Source organism: Ascaphus truei, chromosome 3, assembly GCF_040206685.1.
Source record: "Ascaphus truei isolate aAscTru1 chromosome 3, aAscTru1.hap1, whole genome shotgun sequence".
NCBI lineage: Eukaryota > Metazoa > Chordata > Amphibia > Anura > Ascaphidae > Ascaphus > Ascaphus truei.
Window position 1 is genome coordinate 362,535,787 of NC_134485.1, and position 27,540 is coordinate 362,563,326.

The following is a 27,540-nucleotide window of genomic DNA, read 5'->3' on the forward strand; positions in this document are numbered from 1 at the left end:
CTTAGCTTTTTATTAGGTACTACTACACACATTTCTGTTGAATTCAAGGAATTTGCTAGGTGTCATTCCCTACAATAAGTAAAGTGTGTGAGGAGCAGGGTGTTGTAATCATGTTTCTTTTCAACACTGGCTAATCTATTCTACTTGTGTCATAACATATCTATACACAGTGTCAACGCTCTGCAATCAGCAGTATAACAGCCTAATGAATATGCCCTAATTTAGCATATCGTGCAGATTTTCAAGTACGTGTGTGTGTGTGTGTGTGTGTGTGTGTGTGTGTGTGTGTGTGTGTGTATATATGTATGTGTGTGTGTGTGTATATATATATATATATATATACACACATACACACATACACACATACACACATACACACACACACATACACACACACACATACACACACACACACATACACACACACACACACTTGAAAATCTGCACGATATGCTAAATTAGGGCATATTCATTGTGTGTGTGTGTGTATATATATACACACACACACACACACACACACACACACACACATATACATATTCATATACACACACATACACACACATACACACATACACACACATACACACACATATACACATACACACACATACACACACATACACACAAATATCTCTCAAATTGAGTCCAAGTCCACATCATAAAGAGTGTTATTTAGAGAGCAATTCAATGTGGCACTTGAATATCTGTGCAGGTTTCCTCCAAGACAGAGATACAAGGTGGAGTTACACTACTACCTTCCATCCACCTGGGATCTGAAACGTTGTCTTTCCACTGTTCTTGGCTGCCACATTAAAGTGAGAACTTCATTATGAACTTGTGAGTAGAGCTTTACTTTGCTTCTCTGTCTTAGAGGATACCTGCGCTGTGAAGATATTGTTTGGCTGTGTTGGCTGCACAATCAGGATTCTCCTCGCCTGAAACGGTTTCCCAACATGTTCGCATTGTACTTGAAAATCTGCATTATCAGGGTATCAGGGGAACAGGGAAGGGCTTCCAGGAAATATTTGTGTCAGCCTTAGGCCTCGGGCATGGTCAGTGCCTATGCGCTGACCCGTGCTGAGGCGCGCTGCTGCTCGGCACTGAGCCCCTGCAGCCGCAATGAGAGCGGTTTTAGCAGGGGCTCGCGCACGCGTCCACACGCTTGGGGAAGCGTGTCTCTCACGGAGGTTTCAAATTTGTATGGAGGGGGGAGAGGGGGGATCCCCACCCATCATCAGATTTTTCTCTCTACAGTGTGTGTGTGTGTGTGTGTGTGTGTGTGTGTGTGTGTGTGTGTGTGTGTATATATATAATCAAAAAATAAATAGATGATACCGTTCTGTGGCTAACGAAATGCTTTTATTTGTGCGAGCTTTCGAGATACACTGATCTCTTCTTCCGGCGATGTTACAATGAATGAAGCAAGGATTACTTAAAAACAGTGTCTCTTGGAATGTTATCTGTGCTGGTCCTTCCCCGTGTGGATGAGATTTATGGCTGGAGGTGTCAAAGGGTAACTGAAAGCAAGTGAAGAAAGAGTGTGTATGTGTATCAGTGTGAATAAAAATGAATGGAGAGCCCACAGTATAAACTGCACACTCTCACAGCTCACAGCACTCACAGCACACTACACCACACCTCCCACTCCCCCTCCCTACCTTTGGTGTCGGCTGTTGAGATCGGAGCGGAGCTGGCATCAGGAGGAGGGGGGGTGTCGGGAGGGGGGGTGAGTGAGGAGCAGGCTGGGACGCGGAGGGCCGCGTGGGCTATGCCGCGGCTGGACTCGCCGTTGCTAGGGGACGGGTAGGGCTTCCGGCCACCTCTTCCTTCCTTCCCTCCTCACTCCCTCCCGATCAGGCGCGCGGCGGCCATTTTTTTTTAAAATCAGCGCGACCCCGGGTCTAGCGCGGTCGGATCGGGTGGCCCCCGAGTACCGCGCTATAACGGGGTTTACCTGTATATATATATGTGTATATATACACAAAACAAGCAGTCAGCACTCTAATGTAGGGCAAAAGGCAGTTGCTAGTCCCATAGGAATCCACATAGCATATGAACCCGCCCAAAGACCAGTAAAGAGACAGCAACCAGCAAGGAGTAATCCAAAATAAACTGTATTGAAGCAAACAGTTACACGAAAGCCAACGTTTCGGTCTCACAGGGAGACCTTCCTCAGGGCCGTGCAAACACCAACTAACAGTGACCATACTGCACCGACACACTTTATTCGAGCAAATACCCAGTATGTACCTGGCAGATACCTGGAATGCGCCGCTCCTCACCTCTGACAAGCCCCGTTGCGTTTGCCTTCCCAGCCTGGGTTCATGCCTGGCTGACGGGCGGCTGATCTGTTAAATGATAATGATTAGGATTTAATAGGCTGCAATGCTTCGCGTGTCTACCAGATGGCATAAATTCATGAATTGTAATGCAGTATATATATATATATACTGTGCAGTATTGCAGCCAGCGGGAATAAAATGCTTCAATCCCTGCCTGGAAAATACCTCAATGCACTCGGGCAGAAAACAGTCACAAACCTCAATACACCCGGGTATACCCGAATTCGTGGGACTAGCCGAGCTCGAATAAAGTGTGTCGCCAGTGTACTTATATACCCACACCCCAAGTGCAAAGAGATAAAACTAAACCAATCACCAACAACCTGTCATTAAACACATGTTAAGCAGCTGAGCACCACACATGAATAACCAATACCTGGAAGTACCAAGGATAGGGGAAAGGGGAAGGGAAGGGGACTGGGGAGTGCTCCCGCATCAGCAGAGTTAAAGAATAATATTAATAGGCGTATGAATGAGACCAGAAGCTGGTGCAAAAGGGGATGAGGATAACTATGAACAAACACACAAAAGATTCCCCCTTGAATGCACTCAGATGGGTCAGTGATGGTGATATGATTAGTACATTAAAAAACCTTTAATCACATATAAAATGATGTTGTAAATAGGGACAAGGTAAACATAGTCCAGGACCAGTCCCTATTGGCAAACCAAAGAATCTTCCAGCAAACAAATAAACGGAAGATAAATACAGATAGCACTACATCAAGACGCAGTGGGCCAAGTGGCAAAGGTAATCACCCATAGTTACCTACAGAAAAAGGTAATAAGCCAGATAATGGATGTCCTAATGTCTAAAAAATCAGCAGACCTCGACGGATGCAGGCTGCTGATACTGAGTCTGTAGGGGTGATTAGCTAAAAATGAGCCGGTCCAGTGGTAAGGACCTAGTATAAATGGCCCACACTGGAATATGATGTAGTGTAAACCCAGAAACGGTGTGAAATACACAAAATCAAAAACAACCGAATGGTGCACAAAAAAAACACATAACCGCACGTAACACTACAGACGTGGGTATGGTACCTTACATAATAGTGTAGATTCCTGTTAAGGGCAAGCACAAAATGTGCTATTCTAGTGCCCTGAGGCACGGTTCAAGGACCGTATCCAGTTAATGCCTCCATAACTTAGTGACAAGTAGCACAGAAATCAAACATATAGAATAGGTTTAGAATAGCTTCAATAGGTCTCGTGGTGAGTGATGTTACTAATACTGCGTAATGAAACAACACAAGGATAGGGTATGCATGAGAGTAGATACATATGGTGTGCTAATCCGTAGGTAGTTGTAGCTCACTTTGCTAACATGCACATGTGTGCCACTAGATGGTAGTGTACAAAAAAGGGGTAAACAAGTTCAACCCGGGTTAGATGGTAAATGTAAGCCCCATAGCTATACAAATAAGTAAGGTTGCTTAGTGTGTTAGTGTGGATGTATGTAGAAGGGCAGGCACCAAATGTGCTGTATTAACGCCCTGAGGCACGGTTCAAAGACCGTATCTAGTTATAGCCTCTGCAGCACACTGGTAAAACACACGAAGTTAGCACACTTAACCTTGCAATAATAATGCTGCAATCGTAAGTCCTTTATTAATGATGTAAATGAAGGTAAGTATATACTTCCCAGGCAAGAAGGTCAGTAACAAGCCTGTGCTGTGGGGACTAAACAATAACAATGTACTACCACATACAGATGTAAATCAACTATAATGGTGTCCAAACAAAGCAGTAGAGCTGTATCAGGTACAGCAGTGTGGAGAGGGTATAATGCCTCTACTTGGCCATGTGACCTATAGTGTCCGTGGAGAGTCCCACCGGACACACTAATGAAATATTTTACTTAGCTTGTGATGCTCTGCGCAGCATATCTGTAGTCGCTCCACCGGGTCCCGCTGTCAGGGGAAGTGGAGGTGGGTTACTGAGGTGTAGTTGCCGAGAGACAGGATAAGTCTCTGATTCTAACTCGGCAGTAGTCACACTCGTGTAGTACGTCCATTCGGCGTGGTGACGTCACTCCGTTCCGGTCACCTGACGCACGTTTCGCGCGTTTCCGCGCTTTCTCAAAGGGGTTTACACTACATCATATTCCAGTGTGGGCCATTTATACTAGGTCCTTACCACTGGACCGGCTCATTTTTAGCTAATCACCCCTACAGACTCAGTATCAGCAGCCTGCATCCGTCGAGGTCTGCTGATTTTTTAGACATTAGGACATCCATTATCTGGATTATTACCTTTTTCTGTAGGTAACTATGGGTGATTACCTTTGCCACTTGGCCCACTGCGTCTTGATGTAGTGCTATTTGTATTTATCTTCCGTTTATTTGTTTGCTGGAAGATTCTTTGGTTTGCCAATAGGGACTGGTCCTGGACAATGTTTACCTTGTCCCTCTTTACAACATCATTTTATATGTGATTAAAGGTTTTTTAATGTACTAATCATATCACCATCACTGACCCATCTGAGTGCATTCAAGGGGGAATCTTTTGTGTGTATGTTCATAACCAATACCTGGATCAGGAAGGAGCCATCTGGATCCACGAGCAGCGGAAATCAATCTTGTGATCAAGGCAGCCTGCTCTGACGTCCGCAACTTACGTCCTAGATCCACGAGCAGGGGGAATCCATCTCATGATCAGGGAAGCCTGCTCTGATGTCCGCAACTTGCGACCGGTGCCGGGAGCTGCAGCGTGTCACCTGACCAGCCTGCACGTCATAGGGCAAAGAGTGAGCTGGGGAGCCAATGGGGAACAGCATTGCGCACTGACAAAGCACACAGAACCCGTATGAAGTAACCCTGGCAACCTAGGACGCCAGCACACAGACGGCGCAGTAGTAGACACTGTTGGAAAGGGCGACGCTGCACCCACGGCACCAACACAAGGCAGACATACATACACAAAAGCCTTTGGCTAAACTATTGTTAAATAAAGCCACTACATACAGTAATAAAGGTACCAGGGGCCCAGGCTACACCATACATAATAAATAATGACAATAAAGAAGCCATGGGAGTGACAATGTGCAAGGGAAGTGAAGCTATGGAAGAATAGTGAGAACACACAAAAAGAAATAAAAAAATGATCAAACACCAAAGCAAGCAATATTCAATATGCAAGGTATAGCAAACAATTTACAAAAAACAGCCCAGTTTTAACTCTTTGTTCAGTCCACGTGGTGCTAAGGTACGTAATTCATAAATGAGTCTGGCCTCCTGTTGTAGCAAGATCTTACCCCTGTCCCCAACACGCGTAGGAACAGGGACCTGAAGGATAGGCATGCATCTAAGCGTTGCCAGAGAATGTCTCTGTTCTTTAAAGTGTCTCGCGACGGGGAGACATTTAAGGTCCATGTCATCACCACCACTCACTAGGGCTTTCCTAATTGTAGTGCGGTGCATGGCCATCCGCTCTTTTAACATCCTCACAGTTTTACCAATATACAGGAGTCCACAAGGGCATCTAACAAAAAACTTATGATCGCTCATAAGACAAACTGGTGCTACTAGAATTGTCCTTAGCAAAACTATCCAGATAAGAAGAGAGTTAGCAAAAAAATGCTTAAACGTCAATAAAAACCTCTTGGTGCCAGTGTCCCATTCAGATGTCTCAAGAGCTTAAAGAATAAGGAGTCTCTATATCCCACTGCCCGTGTATATGGTGCTCAGCAACGGGGAGGATACATCGTGGTAGGGAGGAATAACAACAGTAAAACCGCAGTATCCCTGAACCAGGGACCCCCGCTAAGTCACTGTAGCCCTCCGCCACAACCTCTTACCCGGTGTCACCCACGATGTGGCAGTCCTCACCGCAGAGGCAGTCCTCACCGCAGAGGCTGGGGAACGTAGATCCAAGGGAGAACTCCCTCACTCACTCGCTATCTTGACTCGCCGGCGTCTCCGATCAATGATGACGTCAGGGGTCACCAGATCCGGAAGAGGAAACAGCGTGCTCCAGCCCAAGGTAAGGATAATGCAGAGAAGGTTGTAAGAAGGCGGTCACTGCTGCCGCCAGGGAAATGATGTTGCTCACGCTTAGAAATAAATAATAGGTTTATTCGTGCATGTATAGCAAACAACAGCCGCAGAGAAAAACTCTGACGCGTTTCGTCAGAGTTTTTCTCTGCGGCTGTTGTTTGCTATACATGCACGAATAAACCTATTATTTATTTCTAAGCGTGAGCAACATCATTTCCCTGGCGGCAGCAGTGACCACCTTCTTACAACCTTCTCCACAAGGGCATCTGATGTAATACACAACGAATTTAGATTCGCAAGTAAGTGCCTGTTGAATTTTGATAGGAATGCCACTGGGGGTGATTGTAACTTGGGCCCAATTGCATGAACTGGCAGTTTGTGCAGCCATGACAACGATATGAGCCTGGTATGTGTGTGTGTATATATATATATATATATATATATATATATATATATATATATATATATATATATATATATATATATATATATATATACAGTGTTCGACAAACCTATACATTTGCTCGCCCCGGGCGAGTGGATTTAACCCCCGGGCGAGTAAATATTGGCCGAAGCAGCACACGTTTGGTACTAGGTGGCGAGTAGATTTTTTTGTGTGGCGAGTAGATTTTTTGGTGATTTGTCAACCACTGTGTGTATATATATATATATATATATATATATATATATATATATATACACACACACACACACACACACACACACACACACACACACACACACACACACACACACACACACACACGTCGACAAATCACCAAAAAATGTACTCGCCGAACAAAAAAATGTACTCGCCACCTAGTACCACACGTGTGCTGCTTGGGCCAATAGGAGCTCGCCACGAAGTTAACTCCACTCGCCGGGGCGTGCAAATGTATAGGTTTGTCGAACACTGTATATATATATATATATATATATATATATATATATATATATATATATATCGCTATGGGGCGTGCACTCTCTGTTCTTTTTTCTAATATATATATATATATATACACTGTAGAGAGAAAAATCTGATGACGGGTGGGGATCCCCCCTCTCCCCCCTCCATATCTAGCTAGGCAAATTGTGTCTCATTTGTATGTAATTTTTGTAATGTGAATGTTTGCTTGCTTTGGGTCATACTAACCCCCTGTTTGCGCTTACATTTTGTAAATGTACGCACAATTATTTGAGTTATCAGCGTTATATTTATTTGATGTTGGAAGGGGGAGGATTCATAGTAACAAGGGCTCAAATACACAATTTATGTCTCTACAACTATATGGGTACCTTTGATTAATAGAAAATAAAGTTCTCATTAATCAATGCTACTTCTATATATATATATATATATATATATATGTATATGTATGTGTGTGTATGTGTGTGTGTGTGAGTAAAATTGTTCCTTAGGGGGTCTCCCTACACACATTGACTTTACATTGACATTGTGTTTCAATGCAGCTATTTTACAAGATCCCACAGGTACATTTTTATTCAAACAAATATGATGTTACATTGGAGTGAAGTTGGTAGTGTTCTTATTTAATACAGTAAATCCCCATATTTGTAGGAATACAACTCTAAACTCTGCTTGGTGGGGGGGGAGAGGAGGAGTGGCATCAAAGTGCACATTAGTCTGGCACAGAAGATTGTAACAATTACAATATTTTATGTCATAGAAAGGGGTAATCTACATAGTCAACCTTTTTGTATGTCAGCTCCAAAGGACTCTTCACATTATATATTATATTATGTACTTTGAGAACATATAAGTCGAGTCTGGGTGTATCATTGTTTGGTGACTGTAATTACATGAGAAAATGATGCATCAAAAGCTATCTAATGGTACTTTGGTACCACCCACCATTTTCTGATATTAAAAACACTAACTAAATAAAAAGGAAATGCATTGGATGTTATATCTGCTTAAAGAAGACAAAATGTCACTTAATACAGATGTAGCCAGACCAACTTTCGCCACTGCCAGGGAAACCCGTAACAATGTGACCGCAGCATCCCCCAGCAGCAGGGATTCCCGCTCATTTTGGTCAGATAAGGAAGAATGGAACCCTCACTAGCAGCCGCAGCTTTAACCTTCCTTGAGCCCCTGCATTTCACTTTTTATGTCGAGGCCCCAAGAAAAATAAGTCTGTCTACATCGGTATGGTGTGCAATATGGCCATTCCTACATTACGTGCTACTTTGCAAAGACGAAAAGTAATACCAATATGTTTGGCATATTAATGAGATTGCTAAAGTCACATGACCTAATTCATTTGGTAAAAACACCTAATAAAATTGTAAATGGTTTATGTGTTCCTAGGATATACCACAAAACTGACACGAATCATTGGTTGAAAATATTATTGCAAAAATCTTAAAATTCCCTAGGGCCTAGGCCACACACAGGGAAACTGCCTTGGCAGTAAAGGGGCCAATGAATAGGCCTCAATGTCTCCTATGTTCACAGTTCTTTATAACTAAGAGACCAAATCAAAGTCGTGTGGTGAAAGGTTTTGAAAATGGGCATCAGGTTTATCTCCTGATCTTCCTCACTTTTGTCACTCAACCAGAACGAACAACTGATCGTAAACACAATATTGAAAGAATTTTTGTAATGAAACACAAAAAATACAATAAAATAAGCATTTTAATGCTGTTGCTATGCATCTCACATGCCTTTTTGGGGAATTGAAGGAGCAGTACATTTATTATCATTTAACACAGTGGGAGCTATATTTAACATATCTAGGGAGCTGACAGTCAAAAGTGATTTCCTGATTCAGTGATCCTATGCTAATAAAAATACTCTGGAAATTTCAAACTCTGACATAGCTGAGAAATTATAGCACCGGTAATGATTTTTTTAAATGGTGCACCAATGTGGAATAATTGTATTTTGTTACTTACATGCATACTTAAATCCTACACTTCCTATTTTTAATAGAAACACACACAGACATTAACACAGAACTTTTACCCTCTCCACACACGCCGTTATTAAGCTACGGTTATTCATACATTGACATGCGGTTTAGAACATTTGGTCGCGGCCCTTTTTCTGTGAACAAATCGCCGATAGCTTTTAGCCGCGACTCAACTCGCCGCCAGGATATCTCTCGGCTGGCCACTAGGTACTGTTAGGTAAGCCCCCAACCTTACCCTAATACTAACGCAGACGCTTACCCTAAACCCTTTACCTTAATCCACTACTCTAAAAACCTTAACCACTTACCCTAATCCCCTACCCTAAAACCCTAACCCATTACTCTAAAACCCCTATTCTTAACTCCCTACCCTAACTGCTAAAACCCTTTAAATTAACTTGCCTTATTGGCAAAACAGCCGGCGGTCAAGTGTCCAGTGGCAGAGCGGCTGCAGCAAAGGGTCCCTCAGAAGCCAAATGCCGGTGGAGACTTGGCTGCGGTGGGATGGCGCGCAACCAAATGTCCAATTCCGTTGACATGGACACTCATTCATACATTCGTTTACATTCACTCATTCACTCTTTTTAATATAAACCCGTAATACCCACATTGAAAACATGCAATGTAATACTGTTCTTTGCTCCTCCTCCTTTTAGCAGGAAGTACTTCCCCAGACTCATACATTCTGTAACTGTACATACATTGAGAGCAGTAAGGGATTTCCCTGAGGCCAGTGACGGACTTGCGTTTCTGAATGAAGCCACATTGTCATAGCAGATGTCATGCGGCTTGTGACGCCGCGTTGTCATGATGACGCGACAGTACAGGAGAGGGCCTGCTATCGAAAAGGTAAAACACACACACTTGCACAAATTGCCGCCCCCACAAAAATTGTCACTCTAGGCTATAGCTTTCTCGGCTTAATGGGAAATTCAACACTGCCTGAGGCCTGCCTAAAGCAGCAAATGCACAGCTTCATATTACATGTTTTATTTTAGTGTTTAATCTAGTAATGCAGTAGTGTTGTTTGAACTAGGAAGAGAGCTTAGTAATACATCAATCCTCAAAATCCTCCTAAATTGTATTCAGAAGCTATTTTTCATACCAGAAACCACTGGGATTGACAAAGATGGCCACTGCTACACTGTAGATGTTGGTGAGCCAGCAAATGCCAGAGCTTTCCATTTTTAAACTTATTTTGGGGAGGTAGTTTAGGGGCCAGTAATGAGGAGAATATTGGCAGAAATAAGCAGGGAGGAGGACCTGTAACCCGTGACTGAGAGTTAGCACAGGTGGGGGCTACAGCACTAGGGATAAAATATGTTCAGCAGTCGTATCCAAACATTATTCTATGGCCAAGGGTATTCTGCAATAATTACTAACATGGCTGCAGCCTGCATAATCACAAACAAACTAATCACAGTTTACAAGGTAAAAGGTATAAAATATAGAGAGAATGTGGCACACCATTACTCACAAATGTCTTAATAGGGTATTCTCTCACTGGCGCTCACCCTCAGTTAATCACTGTGTCTCAAAGCTGGATCCAAAGGTATACAAGTTGTAGTAGTTGGGAAAGAAGCACTAAGGCATCAAAACGGTAAAAATCTTACTCTGTTTTAATCCATAAGCAAAGCAGGTGCAAAAATAATGTGATGCTTCAGGGCATAAGTGCCATTTCCTCAGACCCTACACCTGTATTAATAACAATGTGAAAATGTATGTTAGTACTGAAATTATCTTTTTGATTATAACCTAAAGATATTTTCAGACTGCAACATAATCCTTAATGATAAATGTGCTAAGCCATAGCAGAATAGTGGAATCCCCTTTTATTAACATTTTATTATTACAGGTTGCTATCATTTATTTCACATGGAAAGAAAGCCAGCTTGATCATTTGTTTAAAATGGCTCCAAAGTATTTTAATTAAGTCTGCCTGGTCTCTCTACTTGCACACAAACACATCCGACTTGAGCTATCTTGGTACAATAGATTCAAGGAAAATGCTTTATATTCCAGAATAAGCCACCAGGAGGCAACTGCGTCCATAGTCTGCAGTATTTGATCAAAAGTAACTTACAATATGTTTGTCCAAAAAATGCTTAACATTGCACCTTGGAAGCTTTGTAGTAGTTCTATCATAATTATTGCCCCTTAATGTTTGTTTATGCTCAGAGGGCATTCCACGTACAGTATTCTCTGCTCCTTACGTGCCACCTTCAGCGCATTACTTCTTGGCCTCTTTTCAATATACTGTAAAAGTTGTTGTCATTTAATTATTGGGAGTACAATTGTCTCCAGTAAAGCAAGGTCTGCTTCTCAGTATATTGACTGTATTATTTTTTTCCTAGCTTATATTATCTTTCAAAAATTCATCCATCCTGTCGCTTTGAGTTATACAATAGTTTCTATAGTATTCATCTTGCACCTACCCAGTTACTACTGCCTTGCTAATAAAAGTTTTCATTTTGGCGAGTAAGGATTATTGCAAGAAACTTAAAAGTATTTCTATGTATTAAAGTGTTACTGTTGGGTAGTTCCCCATTGACATACTGTATATACTTTGCAATGGGTAAAGAGAAAAAATCAAAACCTGCATATTATCCTGAATAAGTAAACTGGAAGAAAAAAAAAGCGAGGCAGTCTCACAAAAATGAGTGATATTTGCTCGTGATACTTCCCATTTTGTGTAATATGCTGCTGCAGACCAGTTGCAATGTAACCTTGCAATGTTGCAATGTAACCCTGGCACCTTTTGTAGAGAAGGGTTATGTATATGTTGAGATCAACTACTTACTAGTTACAGTGAACATCAAAGCACGGTAATTCTTGCCTTGATGATCACCATGAATATAACAAGGGAATAAATCTAACATCCTACAATACATTACACTTACTGTATCTCTCTACCCAAACACTGTGACTACTAAAAGTTCAGTAAATAAATAATTTTAATTAAAATATATATATATATTTTATACATAGTCTCTGACTCTGGCCATAAGATGAACGATCTGACGGTTGCCATACTCAAAGGTAATCTTAAAACACCGAAAGAGAGACGGTTGCATGAATACAAATTTATGCAACTTTTCGGGACACTTAGCAGTGGCCTAAACAGAGATCGAAATTTTATGAGTCATTACGGACACAAGTGAACTCTCTTCCCATGAGCGCTATAGGCCATGTCTGTACATACTGTGCTATATGTATGCACACCCAGCTGTCTCTCACACACACTTATACTCCTTGTTTTTCCATCCCTATACACCAATAGGGACCACATAGTATCCACACACACTTTTAGTTATGCTACTAACTCTCACATTTCCACACCCACCCACACCATTTAAATCCGCTGCCACTCCACACACACCTTTTGTATAGCACTGTATATACTGTGGGCTCTCCATTCATGTTAATTCACACTGATACACATACACACTCTTTCATCACTTGCTTTCAGGAACCTTTTGACACCTCCAGCCATAAAACACATCCACACCGGGGGAAGGACCAGCACAGATAACATTCCAATAGACACTGTTTATAGTATAGCTTTTGCTTGCTTCATTCATTGTAACATCACCGGAAGAAGAGATCAGTGTATCTCGAAAGCTCGCACAAATAAAAGCATTTCGTTAGCCACAGAACGGTATCATCTATTTATTTTTTTATTATATATATATAATTTTTTTTTTTTTTTTTTTTTTTTTTTTTTACTATTAGCACCAAGTACACTGAGACCTTATGGGAAACTTTGTCTATATTGTGGCCATATTGCTAGCCTGGGCTAATTTGAAAGAAAAAAAACCTGCAATATTGTCCCATGCAATTCTATCATCGCTGGACTTTTGATTTTTTTTTGACTAATATGGGAATAAGTACAGTAACCCCTTGACGTGCTGATTTATATCTCACTTAAATATTATTTCCGTCAAACGAGTCAATGCTGCTATGGTGCCATTTACCAGAATTTTTTTTTTTAATGAATAGGAAGCTTATTGAATACTGATCTTTGTAGAAGATTTGAGAGTACATGTAGGAAGAGGGGGCAGTAAGACAGAGGCCCACCAAAAGAATTGTGCCCATTTATTGGACACCTGAAAAGAAGGTTGACCACCCCTGCCCTATACAATAGCACAGTCAGTCCCTACTCTACACACACACAGGGCAGAAAAGGACACAGATTAATTCAGTTAGTTAATTACATTATTATAGCATACGATATAAGAAAATTGTGTTCTGAGCTCCATTGTTGTGTGAACTTCAGTTACTTATGTAACTAAACCTATTACCATTCCCTTTAGTGATTTTAGCATGAGCAAATGTAGCTGTTTCTCTTATCCTGTTTGAAAAGTACATCGCACAAATGTTTCTTTGACCGGTTAATTGTACTTTTTAGTATTACAATGATTATTCCTCTAGCACAATTATAACTATTTATGCTCAGTATTAGTTACCTTCAAACTCATTTCCTTTTTTTATATGCTTACAGGGTGCCTTAAACCAATTCCTTAAACGTCTAGAGGAAGAAAAGACTATTTTAGAGAATCAGCTAAAAGATTTTGAACTGCGAATAGAACAGGAAACAAAGGTGTTTTATTTTTTTAATGTTTTTGAAAGCATACACTATGTCGTCGTTGTAGAGGTAAAACTCATGAAGTGCATTTTTGGCAAAACTCACTAAATGCACTTCCTGACTTGGAATTTCTTGATATTTCTATTGAAAAACTCATTAAGTGCCTAGTTAGTCATAGTTCAGAGTTACCAAAACTATACTAATTATGTATGATTTTGAAATAATGTAAAAAATAACAACATTTAATTGCCTTTTCATCAGTACTAAAAGAATGTAGTTAATTACTTTTACCTCTACAACAATTATATATATATATATATATATATATATATATATATATATATATATATATATATGTATGTATGTGTATACTGTATATATGTATTCATATAGTTACTTATATTTTACTTATTAGTAAAAACAAAGAATGATAATCCACTGTAATCATACCTTCAGTTAGTCCGTATTTCCCATGCATACCTTCATAACCGCCATGGTTAGTAAGCCATTAATAGACTTGGCAGTAGTCTAACTACTGTAGTGACCCTTGCATGCCAAAAATCTAGTAAGGCTTTGCAAGGCACTGAAGCAGGTACATTTTTCATTATAATTACAGTGTTATTTAATGTACTTTTTACATGTATTTTATTTTAATGGCTTCTGCATTAGCTGGGGTATTAGCTAAGCTTGGCCAACAGGCTTTGCAGTTGTAATTGGGTGTGAGGGGAAGAAGTAAAAGGGTTAATATCTATGGTTGGAAGGATATGTCCCTCAGGGTAAAGGGTTACTTTGTGGCCTCCCTTGGCTGTTAGTTAGGCAATGCCTTATAAGCCTCTTTTACATGTGAGGAGTGATAGGCTAATGATAGTGTGTTCGGACTATTCACCCCTTTGTAACCCCTTTGTAACCATGCTAGTTATGATGGCATGCATTGTTCATTTCAACATTAGTACTGTGGCTAACAATGGGTTAATTAAGTAATAATACCATCAGAACAGGGCATTACTGGCCAATAATGTCCTGGCTGGAAGTGTTGAAGGCCCAAGGCGAAGCCGAGGGACTTTAACCCAGCTAGGGCATTATTGGGCAGTAATGCCCTGTTCTGAGGGGATTATTACTATTATAGGCTACTAGCTGAGAGACCCGGCGTTGCCCGTGAGTTAAATTTCCCGGAAAATAAATAAATATATAAATATATATATATATATATATATATATATATATATATATATATATATACATATACAGTGTCGACAAACCTATACATTTGCTCGCCCCGGGCGAGTGGGTTTAACCCCCGGGCGAGTAAATATTGGCCCAAGCAGCACACGTTTGGTACTAGGTGGTGAGTAGATTTTTTGGTGATTTGTCAACCACTGTGTGTATATATATATATATATATATATATATATATATCTATATATATATATATATATATACACACACATATATATATATACATATATACATATACAGTGGTCGACAAATCACCAAAAAATCTACTCGCCGAACAAAAAAATCTACTCGCAACCTAGTACCACACGTGTGCTGCTTGGGCCAATAGGAGCTCGCCACGATGTTAAATCCACTCGCCCGGGGCGTGGAAATGTATAGGTTTGTCGAACACTGTGTATGTATGTATATTTATATATATGTATATGTACAGTGTTCGACAAACCTATACATTTGCACGCCCCAGGCGAGTGGATTTAACATCGTGGCGAGCTCCTATTGGCCCAAGCAGCACTCGTTTGGTACTAGGTGGCGAGTAGATTTTTTTGTTCGGCGAGTAGATTTTTTGGTGATTTGTCGACCACTATATATATATATATATATATATATACACATACACACACACACACACACACACACACTCTGCAGTCCCCCCTACACACTGTGCAGTCCCCCTCCTCTACACCCACAAAACACACTGCAGCTCTCTTCCACCCTCTACACTCACAAAACACAGAAACACACACACCAAAACACACTCTGCAGCCCTCCTCCACCATCTACACCCACTGACACACACTGCTGCCCCCCTCTACACCCACAGAACACACTGCAGACACACACAGGAACATAACAGACTGCTGCCCCCTCTAAATCCATAAAACACACACCGGCAGCCTTTCCCTACACCCACTGCAGCCCCCATGTAAACCCACACACTGCAGACACACAAAACACTCTGCACCCCTCCTCCACCCACAAAACACACACTGAAGACACACACATACTGCAGTTCCCCCTCTACACCAACAAAACACACATACACACCACAGAAACACACCAACAAGATTCTACTGCCCCCTCTACACCCACATAACACACACCAGCAGAAGACACACACACACACACACACACACACACACACACACACACACACACACACCAATAAAACACTCTGCTGGTCCCTTTACACACAACAGACACACAAACCTTTCCCCTCACTCTCCTGTGCAGAGCTCTCTGCAGGCAGGGTGGGGGAGGAGTCAGTGTCTTGCTTGTGCCTTCTGTCCAATCACCTTCCCTGTCTAAGAGCAAATTTCACTCTTTGTGAATGAGAACTGAAAGCTGATTGGCTGAAAAACTTGGCAAGCTGCCAAAAATTCTGGGCCATTACTGATAGGATAATGCCCGGAATTTTAACCAATCAGAGCAGGGATTTCAATAATGCCCGGAATTTACCAGCTTTAGCCTATAATACATAATATATTGAAAGTGACGTTTATATTTTGGTTACTTTTTTCACGTATTTCAGGCAGGCCTTATGGGCTACTTAGTTCTCCATGTACTGTAGCATCCGTTATAAAGATGACCAAATAGCCTTTTTTCTCCAGCTTAGACTACGTGAAAAGATTGGCAAAGTTTTTAGAGTTGTTTTTCGGTCATCACAGCTCTACTGCCTTTGAGTAGTATGTCAATGACTAAATGTGATGTATATTACTTATTCAAAGGTGAATTAGAATATTTGGGAAGATTTTTTCATAGATATATAGCGGTCATGTAAAATGGCTACAGTCATCTCTCCTGCTGACAGTAAGGCCTGGTAAGTTGTGGGCATGCCAGCAGTAATTATGGAGGTTTGCCCTCACACCCTGGTGGGGTGCCCTGTGTATGGATGGGAGTGGTCACATGCTCTGACTCCATGGTTAGTGATGTCAGAGGTGTGTCAGCTTCCAGAGTGTACATAAGGCACAGCACTGAGTCTAAAGTTAGATCTGCGTCCAGTTCTGATAAGTGGAGGAGGAGTTCTGGCAGGAGTTCAAGTTCTAGTACTAGCCTGAGTTACTGAGAGTTCTAGTTATGTTATAGTAACTGAAGAGGAGACTGTGTCCAGGGACCTGGCACAGGGCAGTGATCCCTGCGGGGATAGGGAATCCCTATCTAAGGAGAGATACACCTTTTAAAGGGAGGCACTGACTGGACATGAGTGGCTAGATATCTACTGCGAGGGGCAGCTAGCCCACTCAGGCAATAAAGATGTTCTCAATCACAAACCCTCTCGTGTACATGTGTGGAGTGAATGTACAGAGAGGAGCACCACGAAGGAGTTCCTCAACAGGATCATCCCCATGCGGACGCAGGGACCCTGATGAGGTGGAGGCGCTGCACTGGAACTAGGTGAGACTCAGCACACTACCTCAGCTGCCTGTCTGGACGGGTCCTCCCCACACATCATCATGCGGGAGACTCAGGAGTCCTGTTGCCAACAGGTGCACCACCAGACACTACCACACTGTAATGGGGGCCGGTTAGACCACAGGGGCCAATGTGAGATTGGGTGGGTCAGGCCGGTTCACAAAAACCGTTACAGATATTTGTAATGTAGCTTTGCACAGCTTTTTACCCTTATAAATAAGGCAGAGGATTTCCGTGCATATTTTGACTACTTTACAGGTATATTGAAGACGGCCCAAAGAAAGCTGGGGAAAGCTTTATTTAAATTCCTTCAGAGATTAAATTCTTGTTGTTCAGAATTAGGATTGATGGCACAATTTAGTCACATCTATGAGAATGAACGAGGTGCTGAAAGCTCACATACAGCAGCTTTATTGATCTTCTTAAAGGTATCACAATTTACACAGAAATTGTTCCTCTTTTTAATATGTCTAATAAAATTATATGTTGTTGTACAAATAATATTGTCTGTACCCTATTTTATCTTGAACATTTTGTTCTGATTTGCATTACAGGCATACTATAAGGTCAATGATGAGAGGAGACTTTATATATCTGAAATTTCACAGGTACAGTATCTTAAACTTGAACAAATAAATGAGAAGCAAATAAAATACCATGATTGTATGATGACGTACGTTCAATCCATGTATATCTCAACTGTACTTGCAGAAAAAAAGAAGATTGTTTGCTGAAGCATTTCTATGCAAGCTTTAAAAAAAAGTGATACGTCCATTTCACTTTCAGTATTCAATTTACCTTCTGTATCCACCATATTTTTTTATACTTAATTTATTTTTATGAAGCAATTTTAAATGGCCTATTATATTGCTACTACATCCCAAATAGCATGTTCATGTTCTGTAAATTTAGTATTGATGTATAGGGGATCTAGAAAATGTATAAGCTGCTCAGAAACAAACAAGTGTAGGGTAGCATAAGTTACACAAGAAGTAACTGCCTTTTGTCATCTGAAATACTTGATAAATACTAACTGAGCATCTGGTTGAATAAAGGGGTTTCATAATTGTATCCAGTATTTTTATTTTACTGATATGGGGAGGCAGCAATCTAAGGGATAGGTCCTAACATACATACATTCATCAGTCTGAAATCTAGCATAGCAGATGGGCGTCTTTATTGTTGCTGTCCAATTAACATCCCGTTTTCTTTATAATAAATGTGGATTTATAGGTTTGTAGAAATTCGTTGAAAAAAAAATATATAAATATGTTTTCTCTTAAGCCCCTTTTAATAACAGCAGATAATAGAATTGTCCAGAGCAGGGTTTAGTTCTAATATGAAATACATCCTGCCTTGTATTGCTAACTGGAGAAAGACTTATGCAATCTGCAATTAGCCCAGCAGGTAAGAAAGTCAGGATCTGTACAACGTTCTGTATTTAAAATAGAGAAACTAATGAACAGAAGAGTCTGACAGTGCTATACCAGCTGGCAAACCCTTGTTAGAAATGGGTAGGTTTGCTAATTGGAAGCATAATGATGGGCAATAAAAGGAAAGCAATGGAAAATGAAAATGTGAGATATACAGTGAAATGTAAATACTTCAGCCCCTATTCCATATGCTGTAAAGCTGTCTTCTCCTTGTCCGTGAAGCTCTCAGTGGCATTGAAATTATTCAGAAGAATGTTGCAAACTTCCCTGATTAGGAGATGACAATGGGTGAGCAAGCAGTATGTTCTTTTAGTAGATGTACATTTGAAGTTGTCAAATGTACTAGATTGCTTAGGACAGGCCCTCTTAAATTTCTAAAAACAAAAGTCCTCTTTTGATGAGTTTACTTCAAGGCTTGACCCTAAATGTTTTGCTTCGGTCTTTCTTTACACCAATCTGCATACTAAATCTTTTTGTCATCTGAGGTTCATAACCACCATTTGATTTTTTTTTTCTTGAGTACTAGAGGTTTCTTTATATGTATATATTGTCAGTCTTCCTAGACATCCGGCTCCCAGCCACAGTTTCCTTGTCTGTCCACCGGGTGTGTTGCTGTTTCTGTCTGCTCTGGGGTTCCTTTGTCTGTCTCCTCTTGTTGGTCCTGTCGTCTGTCCTTATAGTTTTCTGTTTCCTGCTCCTCCCTTGCTTTTGTTTTGTCCTGACTACTTATGCCCATGCCCATGCTTCTGCTTCTGTTCTGTATTGAGTCCGGGACTTATTAAAGGCCCTTGCCTATGATCTGGCTTGTCCCCGTTTGTTTCCTGCTCCCTGGTCTCAGTTCCTGCTCCCTGGTCTCAGTTCCTGCTCCCTGGTCTCAGTTCCTGCTCCCCTGCCCTCTTCCTGCTGCCGACCCCTGCCTGGACCCCGACGATCCTTGCCTGCCGCCGCCACCGCACCCTGCCTTTGATCCCGACAATCCTGCTTGCCACCTGCCACCGACCTCGGCCCGTGACCCCAACAATCCTTTCCTTCCCTGCGGTTCCAACCATTGAGGTCCTAACTGCTCCTGGAGTCCCTGTAACAGAAAACAAAGACCACTTCTGGACCTTGCCGGAACAGATTTTCTGCCTTCCTGCTTCAGCAGACCCCATCTGCTTGTATTGGAGGAAGATAAGTACTTTTGTTTTGGTTTTTGGAAACCCCGTTTGGGATCTTGAAGGGGTTTTTTTTTTGCCGCAAAGTTTTCTGCAGGATTTGTTGTGCATTTTCTCCCTGAGAATAATTACCTTATAAAAAAAAAAAAAAAAACTTTTTCTGCAGTACCTGGTGTCACCATTTTAGACTCAGACTTTCATTCCCTGGACAAGGCTTGTCTCTCTGCATTTTCGGGTGGGCCACTTCAGATTTTCAGACTTGCATTTCTAAAAACAGATTTGCTTTTGATTTCTTTGCTTGGGTATTGTAACGCTGTGCTGCCCGCAGACCAGACCAGTCCGCAGTACTGAGGTGGGAAGATAGTGTACCATTACCCACAGGCGTGAAGTGTGGTAGAGTGCGTTGCCTGGTTTGGTGAGAGTAGAATGGTTAAGTACTTGCCGAGTCCGGGGCGCCAGAGGTCTGAGTAGTGAGTCCGTAAGCCAAGGGTTGAGGGAGCGAGAGAGCAGCAAAGTCGAAGTCCGTAGCCAAGTCCAGGGGTAGAGAGGTACACGAAGTCAAGGGAAGCCGGGGTCCAAATCCAGAGAGGACCGTCAGACGAGCCGGATCAGCAACTAGAACTAGAAAAGAGCAGAGGGCCAGGCACAGAACTCCAAACAGCATAAGGCTACTAGAAGCTATGCAGAGCGAGGAAGGAGAAGAATGACTGGGGTAATAAAGGATGGCTGACCAATGGAGGGCAGGGGAGGAACGGAGGTGTGTCTGGGTTGCCTCAAGGATAAGCTCGGGGGCAGAGAGGAGGAGGAAGCCAGGTGTTTGACTGGGCCGGGAGGAGCAGCGTTACGCGGGGGTCGGAGCCAGGAGTGCAGGATGGGGAAATAGAAGGCTGGGTGCACGAGCCCTGTAAGACATGCGCGCGGGACCCGGAAGTGCGGCGGCACGTCTCGCTGCCAGAGGAGAGAGCAGCGGCGCATAGCCGCCGAGAGTGGAGGCCCGACGGGATACTATGGGGGCGACCGCTGCGGAAGTCTGCTCAGGTAGGGTGGGGGATCGCCGCGGAGAATGCGTCCACTGGTTCCTTACAGGTATACCACTTCTGGTTCTCAGGGTCCATTTCAATTATGATATTTCTATCACTTGTGCTAAGGTATCAAATCTAAAAGTCAGCTCTCCTATTTTTTTTGTCTCCCTGTTTTATGTCTATTTCTGTTGTTCATTCCTATGCTTCTGCTTTAAAATACATTTCCTCTTTACTGGTTTTCTTGGGGAGTTGGTTTTCCCTATGTCTGGAATTATGGCTCCCAGTTTGAAAACAGTCTTGAGCAATAAATGTGAACACAGTACCACTGATTCTTCAGAGCTTCTCAAAGCAAAGAAAAAGAAGAAAGGGTCTCCCATTATAGTGGAAACTGCAGAAGGAATTAAGGATGATCCTTCAACCTCAGGAAAGCCTCCATTAGAAGGGAACAGAGATATGCTGCAGCCTAAGGCGACTCACAGAATCATTCCAGGGGTAGTGGAAAAGAAAGAGGACGCCTTTAACCATGGTAAAGATGCCTTAACCCAAACACTTCAATCTGCATGGAATGAGATTGATTGCCTCTATGGACTACTTCATAAAGAGTAAGGCCTGGGACATGGTGCCGGGAGCGGCGCTGGGCAGCGCTGACACTCATGCTCTTCTGCTCAAGCAGGAGATTTTTTCTGTCCCTGCATGAGCGTCAGCGAGCGCGCTTGTGTGCCGGGTGGGAGGCTTTCGGGAGGCGGATCGGGAGGCGGGGCTAGCGCGCCATGTCACGGCGCCGACATCACGGACTGCCATTGGCTTCTGGCAGTCACGTGACCGGCCCTGCGCTTGCATGAGCGGCAAAATTTAAACTTGTCTGTCCTGCATTTCCGCACGCCTGCGGAAGCGTGCAGAAGCGCAATCTAAAGCCGCGCTGATAGGGATAATGTTTCCCCTCAGCGCCTCAGCACGGTCTTTTTGACCATATCCGAGGCCTAAGAGGCCAAGGCTGCAGTACAAAAGTGTCTGTCTACAGCATTTTCTAAGTGCGTACTCCAGAAGAAAGAAAAGGATCAGTTGGAAAGTGACAGGGTGATCTTGTCAAGAAAGCTGCAGAACTCATACGCTGATTCTGCCCAGGACCAGATTTTCATGGATGAAGTTGGTGCAGTGCTGGAAGCGTCTCAGAAAGAAGTTCACAGGCTTAGTACCGAGCTGGAACACTCTCATCAGGAAGGCCATGGTCTAAACACAGAGCTTTGAATACAGCTAACAAAATTCATTATAAACCAGTGTGTGCTTCATAAATTTTTAACAACATAAAGTCAGTTATTTAAAGCCAATCACCATTACATGATCCATACTATCAAATACTTCTCTCCTCCCCCCCCCCTGCCCCCTAAGCTACAAAGATGTAGTGGTTAAACTGAACATTGTTATATGTGAAGTAGGTTCAAGGTCAGCAAAGGAAATGTACAAAATGAAATGTACTTTTTGCATAAGTATTCAGCCCCTCAAATCAGTACTTGGTAGAAGCACCCTTTGCAGCAATTTATGCTATGAGTCTTTTTGGATCTGTCTCTACTAGCTTTGCACAGTAGAATGGTGCCATTTTGACAATTTTTCATGGGAAGTTTGTTGGGGATCGTTAATGGACTGAAATCTTTAAGTCTCGCCATAAATGTTCGATTGTTTTCAAGCGGGGGAATTTTAAATTCCCCCAAGACCTACGCTTACGCGCGCTTGCGGCAGCGTAGGTGAGCCCCTACTAAAGCCGCTCTAATTGCGGCTGTAGGGGCTCAGTGCTGAGCGGGAGCGCGCGTCAGCGCGCTTCCGCCAGCAAGCAGGGAACATGGCCGAGGCCTAAGCCATGTGAATGTGCTCACAAGTGATCTTTTTATTTGCTATATGCAATACGGTGAAGGTTTCCTGTTGCCTTTTTCAACCACCATAACTTAAAACGTGTGTGTGTATATATGTATATGTATATGTATATACAGTGTTCGACAATCCTATACATCTGCACGCCCGGGGCGAGTGGATTTAACATCTGGGCGAGCTCCTATTGGCCCAAGCAGCACACGTGTTTGTTTTTTTACATTTTCCCTGCTCGCGCTGATAAAAAAAAAAACTCCCCCTACCTGACTGCTGATTGGCGCGCGCTCCCAGGCTTTGTGGGCGTGCGGCCATGCTCTATACGAGTCCGCGCATCACGCTCGATCATGGCGATCTTGCTGGAAGTATTCCTTTTGCTGCCTCCCGCGCTCCCTCTGCTGCCTCCCCATGCCTATCGCACTCCTGCACGCCTATCCCACTCCCTCTGCTGCCTGCCGCAATGTGCTCTTCCCCCCCGCTGCCCGCGCGGGACGGGAGGTGATAGCGGGGGTGTTTCTTCTCCGGTCCCCGTGGCTGGCTACAGATTTTCCCCGTCCCCCCACCTCGCTGCCCCCCCTGGACGGCAGGTGGTAGCGGGGGTGTTCCTTCCCCCCCGGTCCCCGTGTCAGCCCGCGGGGTGGGAGATGGGAGCGAGGATGTCCCCTCAGGTCCCCGCTTCCCCCCCCCCCCGTGTCAGCACGCGGGAGATGGGAGTGGGGATGTCCCCTCAGGTCCCCACTTCCCCCCGGTCCCCGTGTCAGCCCGCGGGGCGGGAGATGGGAGCGGGGATGTCCCCGCTTCCCCCCCGGTCCCCGTGTCAGGGGGCGGGAGATGGGAGCAGGGATGTCCCCCCAGGTCCCCGCTTCCCCTCTCTCTCCCCCCTCCCCCCCTTGTGTGTAGAGAGAGAGAGTGTGTGTGTATGTGTGTCTGTATGTGTATATATACAGGTAAACCCCGTTATAATGCGCCTCGTTATACCGCGATTCGGTTATAATGCGGTTTTCCCGTGGCTCCCGTTTAAAAAAAAAAAAAAAATTTAAATTTAAAAAAATTATTTTTTTTTGCACACTGCACACACTGCACACACTGCACACACTGCACACACTGCACACACTGCACACACTGCACACACTGCACACACTGCACACACTGCACACACTGCACACACTGCACACACACTGCTCATTGCTCACACACTGCTCATTGCTCACACTACACACACACACACACACACACACACACACACACACACACACACCCCCCTCCCAATACACATATACATAAAAGGGAGACAGCGATCGGGGCAGAACGGGGACACATCACCCGCTCCCCCCCCCCTCCTACAGACACACAGATATATATTTATATATACTGTATTAAATATACACAGACACGACCCCCGCCCCCCACGTTACCTCTGTATGAGTGGCCGGAGCCGGACGCAAACCTTCACCGCGTCCTCGTCCGACATAGCTGCGCCTGCTCTCGTGTGACCGCGCGGATTCAAAGCCCAAACCGGTAACTACCGCCAGCTCCCCGCGTCACGCCAGAAACCCACTGACTGCTCTCGCGCCTGGACACCCACTGACTGCTCTCGCGCCTGGACACCCACTGACTGTTCTCGCGCCGAATACCAGCTCAACTATTTAAAACTCCCTCCTGCCGCCCGCTAATTGGTCCACCGCCTTGCGACGTCACTAAACACAGTCCAAAGCCCGATCATACCATTCGGAGACGAGTGTAGGTGAAGCAAAGCTGAGTGGGGGGATGGAAGAGCGATTAATAAAGCGTGGAAGGCAAAATATATATATGTAAGAAAATGATATGTTATTGTCCGCAGTGAATGCTAAAAGTCAGCGTTCTGGATACAATTTCTCTGTACAAGAAACTGCTTCCCAAAAATAGTATCACCTCAATTCCAAGCTTCTTGTACGGGCACCAAGGAGGGACATAACTGTCCATAAATGTGAGCGCGCTGATCAAGCCTGTGCTGTACAATGACAGGCTCTGTGCCTGTTTACATGCACACACCATTCATGTCACTCTATACAGCTGTACACTATGCACAACCCGAGATTGCACCTGGCTGAGTTAGGGAAGGGGCTGGGAGGTAGAGGGAGGGGGCTGGGAGGGAGAGGGAGGGAGAGGGAGGAGGCATGTGGCCCGCATGTAGGGCTTCCGGACACCTCTTCCTTCCCTCCTCACTCCCTCCCGAACAGGCGCGCAGCGGCCATTTTTTTTAATTAGCGCGACCCCGTTACTAACGCGGTGGTCTCGGCGCCGGCTCCTGGAAGAAAGGGTGACCCGGGCGGCGCGCATGTACCCCGCGGGCGGGGGAAGGGTGTGCGCAGAATTTGTGGCGGGGGGGGGGGGGGGTGCGCAGGATTTGTGAAGGGGGGGGAGTGCGCAGGATTTGTGAAGGGGGGGTGCGCAGGATTTGTGAAGGGGGGGGCGCAGAAGGGGAGGGGGAGAAGTGGTGCGCAATTTTACACCCCGCCCCTGGCTGCAGCAGGACACACACACACACACTGACTGCCCCCCCCCTCAAACACACACACTGACTGCCCCCCCCCACACACACACACACACACACTGACTGACCCACCCACACCTCCCCACACACTGACTGACCCACCCACACCTCCCCACACACTGACTGACCCGCCCACACCTCCCCACACACTGACTGACCCGCCCACACCTCCCCACACACTGACTGACCCGCCCACACCTCCCCACACACTGACTGACCCACCCACACCTCCCCACACACTGACTGACCCACCCACACACACTGACCCACCCACCCACCCACACCTCCCCACACACTGACTGACCCACCCACACCTCCCCACACACTGACTGACCCACCCACACCTCCCCACACACTGACTGACCCACCCACACTGACCCACCCACCCACACCTCCCCACACACTGACCCACCCACCCACACCTCCCCACCTCCCCACACACTGACCCACCCACACCTCCCCACACACCTCCCCACCCACCCACACCTCCCCACCCACCCCTCCCCACACACCTCCCCACCCACACCTCCCCACACACCCACACCTCCCCACCCACCCACACCTCCCCACACACTGACCCACCCACCCACACTGACCCACACACTGACCCACCCACCCACACTGACCCACACACTGACCCACCCACCCACACTGACCCACACACTGACCCACCCACCCACACCTCCTCACACACTGACCCACCCACCCACACTGACCCACAAACTGACCCACCCACCCACACTGACCCACACACTGACCCACCCACCCACACCTCCCCACACACTGACCCATCCACCCACACCTCCCCACACACTGACCCACCCACCCACCCACACCTCCCCACACCTCCCTCACCCACCCACCCACACCTCCCCACACACTGACCCACCCACCCACACACTGACCCACCCACCCACACCTCCCCACACACTGACCCACCCACCCACACACTGACCCACCCACCCACACCTCCCCACACACTGACCCACCCACCCACCCACACCTCCCCACACACTGACCCACCCACACCTCCCCACAAACTGACCCACGCACACCTCCCCACACACTGACCCACCCACCCACACCTCCCCACACACTGACCCACCCACTCACACCTCCCCACACTGACTGACCCACCCACACCTCCCCACACACTGACTGACCCACCCACCCACACCTCCCCACACACCCACACCTCCCCACACACCCACACCTCCCCGCACACTGACTGACCCACCCACCCACACCTCCCCCACACACTGACTGACACACACACTGACTGACACACACACTGACTGACACATACACACTGACTGACACAAATACATATACACACTGACTGACAAACACACACACACACTGACTTACACATACACACTGACTGACACAGATACACATACACACTGACTGACTGACACACATACACACACACACACACACACACACACACACACACACTGACTGACATATACACACACACACACTGACTGACATATACACACACACACTGACTGACACACATACACACTGACACACATACACACAAGGAATTCACCCCTGTGCCCTGGCTGGGAGTGAGGGGGGCAGGTCTCTATGGGGGATCCCCCCTCCCTGTGAGGGGCAGATGCGGCTGGACAGAGGCAGCCCCGTCCACTCCCAGAATGCTTTGCTTCTAGCAGCATCTGGCTCCGGTCCCAGCTTTCCTCCTGGGGGCTCCGTCTCCATTTTGCAGCCTCTGCAGCGTTGTACTTGTGACCGTGAGTACAACGTGCGGCTGACATGTAACCCACCCTCCTGCACCCAGAGAGGGGCACTGCCCTGCGGGGGCATACCTCGGGGGTGGTTGGGAGGGGGTGGGGGGGGAGTTGAGAGGGAGGGAGAGGGAGGAGGGATGAATCGCCGCCATTTTTTTAAAACTTTTTTTTATTTATTTATTTAATTAACTCCCTCCCTCCCGATCAGGCGCGCGGCGGCCATTTAAAAAAAAAAAAAATTAGCGCGACCCCGTTACTAACGCGGTGGTCTCGGG

At 44.9% G+C, this 27,540-nt stretch overlaps 1 protein-coding gene across 6 annotated transcripts in view; it reads left to right on the plus strand.

Moving 5' to 3' along the window:
- The window catches only part of CCDC169 (coiled-coil domain containing 169), a 57,762-nt gene that overhangs the window by 18,396 nt on the left and 11,826 nt on the right, over positions 1-27,540 (plus strand). For all 6 annotated transcript variants that reach the window (XM_075592102.1, XM_075592101.1, XM_075592097.1 and 3 more), the window contains 2 exons: positions 13,781-13,879; positions 18,064-18,117. In XM_075592102.1, coding sequence (XP_075448217.1) covers positions 13,781-13,879; positions 18,064-18,117 — 153 coding nt within the window. The remainder of the gene's footprint in view (positions 1-13,780; positions 13,880-18,063; positions 18,118-27,540) is intronic.